Raw genomic sequence first — 3,473 nt, forward strand, 5'->3', positions numbered from 1 at the left:
TGCCAAGGTCAGCCTAATTATAGCAATAAACTGTCTTCCAGCCATGGATTTTCTGTCTTTAATTCTTTAATTGCCCAAACTGGAAATGATTCATCAATAAAAGATGTGATTTGTACTTCTCAGAGATAGCAGCTATTGACACATTCTGTAAGCTTTAATTGTGACAAATGTTTTGAAAGTAAAAAATAAGTTCTGACAACAGATTAATCAGACTTAAGCAATGGAACCATGACTACACCCAGTCTCAGTGAAACTAGATAGTAGCATAGTCTGTGTAATGCAGACTCCGCTGTCCAGGGCTGTAACTGGCCCCTCTCTGCGGGAGGGGGCGCCCGGATGTTGGGCGGGCTGCTATAAGCGAGATTTAATCAGGCTAGATAGTAGCGGAAGTAGAGCTAATTTTCATACTGGAGATTCCATTTAGTTCCAGCATTCTATTGAGTCCATTACTCAAGTTGAATGAACTTGCACAATATTTGCAACATGAAAACTATGTGGTCATGCAAAATTCTGCATAAATACTCTTTTTCCAACACATGTAAAGCTAGCATGCCACACCCATGTACATGTACAGAGGTGTCACCAGAAATAGTTGTTGAAATAGTGCATCTATTTGTTTTGTGAAAAAAAAATCCAGGAGATCTCTACATGATACAATAAGGCCAAGTCTACATATCACATAGGATCATCAAATGGCAATGCTGTATATTTCCTGCATAAGCCTACACTTACCAGTGCCAAAGCTGTCAATACTGTTGTCATTAAACTACAGTTTGTAAAGCATGGTCCTAGTTTACCACAACTTTCTTTCCTATATATTGGCACAGTAATGAAGACATATAGACTTTGCAGACTCACCTTGCCGCATGGCCCAGACAGGGAACCAGTACAGGAGGAAGGAGTGGAAGATGGCGTTACCCATGGCCTGCCAGAACACCTAGGAATGGAACAGGACATGGGTTATTTACAATAGAATGTACCGGTAGTATGCTTTTTGCTGTGCTAGTTTCTGAACTGGTTGCCATGTTCAATGTGAAGACATTAGCAGTCCTAACTTGACTACAAGTACCTTGCGACAAAAACCTCATATCAAACCAAAAACAATTTTTGGTTGCCGCCATGTTCAATTAAGGGAGAAGGGTGAACATTAAGTCCAAACTAATTGAAAAATACTATCATTGCTTTGGAATATAACCAGAGAATGTTTACTATCATTGTTTTGAAATATACCAGGAACTCTCATAATTTCGCCAGGTGCCATAATACCACCACATCAAAAAACATTGTTATAGAGGCCTTCTCAAGATTATCTTGAACACCTGTATATCTTAAGTGTATACTCCTCAGGATTACTGGTGTTCCATTGGTACGTCTTTTTAAACCACTTCAAATTGACATAATTTTCTAACAAACATTCAACAAATAAAAAGAATGTGAAACTATCTATGACATTACCTTGGCGTTGAAGTAGGCTCCATCCTGAGATGGTTTATACAGCAGTGGGAAGCGTAACATGTTGTTGGCCTTACAGGTCCGCTCAAACAGTCCCAGGGAGAAGGGTGGGAGGGCAGTGAAGGACTGCAAATTAAAAACATCAATATCAGGCAGCTACATCACAGTTCCTTGCAATTTGTGTTGGTATTAACAGTTAGGGTGTTTGACCCAGACTGCATGCAGAGGTCCTGGGTTTTAATCCCCTGACATGCCACAGAAGTTGTTCCCTTGAAAAAATAACTTAACACCACATTCCTCATTTTACCCTGGTCTAACAATGGTAGGTAAAAGGTGGTGGAAGTTTGGTAGGTAAAAAAGGCAGTGGAAGGAGAGTGAAGGGCTTTGCCTTCTAATCCCTGGCCCTAGACACAATGGATATCAACCCACTCCCATTACAGCATTAAAAAGGCAATTACACTACCTTTACAGTCACACAGATGTACATGTACATTGTATGTTAATCAATAACTTTGAAAGGACTATCAGTATCATTATGAACTATTTAACTTTCTTTCAAGTAAACAATATGTAGAGAAGATACTCAAAAATTGCATGGCCATGTGAATACTTGCATGGAGATCTAATTCAGTTGAACATTTTACACAACAGACACAACAGAATATACGAGATGATGTTGAGAAGACTCACCACATTGTACAGAGCGATGGTCCACCTGTCAAACAGGATCTGTCCTGAGAACCCGTTCACCCACGCAAACCAGAACTGGGGACACACAAAACAAACTTAGCATTCAGGTTCTTTACTTCTAAGACTTAAACATTTCTAAAATAACATAATACCTAACAGTTAGGTATGTGGCAAAGAGGCAAGTACTCTCATGCTAGTATTACAATATGCTAGTATTACAATAGTTAATGGTATCAACTAGTTAGGAAAAGGAGATTAATGTTAACGTTACCCACAGAGACTATATTTTGCATCTCTTTTGGGAAGTAGCAAACACAGCCTTACGTGTTGTCTAAATGTGCTCCAGTTGCCTTTGATGTCAAACCTGTACAATTGAACATTTTTTGTGGTCCTGTAGATCATCTTTCCCACTGACATTAAGCATTAAGAATCTTATCTATAGCAACCACTTGTCCATATAAACCAGATTTAATCACTCCTAGGTGGTCTTCTAACATATCAAAATTATATTAAAGACAGGTTCAACTGTACAGCAAACATGTAGAACTGACCTCGATGAAGTAGAGGCAGAGGTTCTTGTAGAAGGAGTAGATGATGAGTTTGGACAGGCGCATGTAGTTCCAGGCTCCATGGACAAACAGGAGGCGATTCAGGTACGCAAACTGGGAGACAAAGTACCAAATCAATAAAAAGCAATTTCTTATAGAAAACATTCTGAACAATGGCGACTTCAGTCCTGTTCTGTGAAATGGGCATAAGCAGTAATGCCAGAGTTATAGACTTTATTTAAAGAATAAAGGAATCTTGAACCATAGATTCTGTTAAAATCTGACTGCCATAGATTTGGTAGGAGCTAAAAAGGATGCCAACACTGTTATACAGTAAACAAAAGAGAGACACTGCTTTAAGTCCTTACCTGTGCTATGGAGTAGTCCGAAGCGTTGGCAGCCTGTAGACCCTCCTTCCCGCTGATCCCCACTCCTACATGTGCCGCCTGGGGGAGGGGGGGCAGGAGTTTAGTCAGACTACCAACCAGAGCAATTGTTCCTTATACCAGACTACCAACACAATAATTCTTACAGCATATATCAGACTACCGACCTGAGCAGTTGTTACCACATTTGACAATAATTTCAGCAGAAAACTACTAAGTTCCTCAATAGATTTCATATAATATATGGCACCCATAACACAAGCCAGGATTTGTCATAAGTAGGACAAGGGAATAAAGTACCTGTATCATGCCAACATCGTTGGCCCCGTCCCCGATAGCCAGTGTGATGGCACCCTGGACCTTTCTCTTCACAGGGTCACTAGCTCTGACTTCTGGA

The 3,473-nt window shown here is 40.1% G+C and overlaps 1 protein-coding gene across 1 annotated transcript in view; it reads right to left on the reverse strand.

Moving 5' to 3' along the window:
* Positions 1–3,473, reverse strand: part of LOC118418791 (probable phospholipid-transporting ATPase IA) — a 32,436-nt gene that overhangs the window by 7,647 nt on the left and 21,316 nt on the right. Inside the window, exons 29-34 of the mRNA XM_035824832.1 lie at positions 3,377–3,461; positions 3,059–3,136; positions 2,694–2,804; positions 2,143–2,217; positions 1,456–1,578; positions 859–937 (exon numbers count right to left, since the gene is read on the reverse strand). Coding sequence (XP_035680725.1) covers positions 859–937; positions 1,456–1,578; positions 2,143–2,217; positions 2,694–2,804; positions 3,059–3,136; positions 3,377–3,461 — 551 coding nt within the window. The remainder of the gene's footprint in view (positions 1–858; positions 938–1,455; positions 1,579–2,142; positions 2,218–2,693; positions 2,805–3,058; positions 3,137–3,376; positions 3,462–3,473) is intronic.

Source organism: Branchiostoma floridae, chromosome 7 (assembly GCF_000003815.2).
Source record: "Branchiostoma floridae strain S238N-H82 chromosome 7, Bfl_VNyyK, whole genome shotgun sequence".
NCBI classification, from domain to species: Eukaryota; Metazoa; Chordata; class Leptocardii; order Amphioxiformes; family Branchiostomatidae; genus Branchiostoma; species Branchiostoma floridae.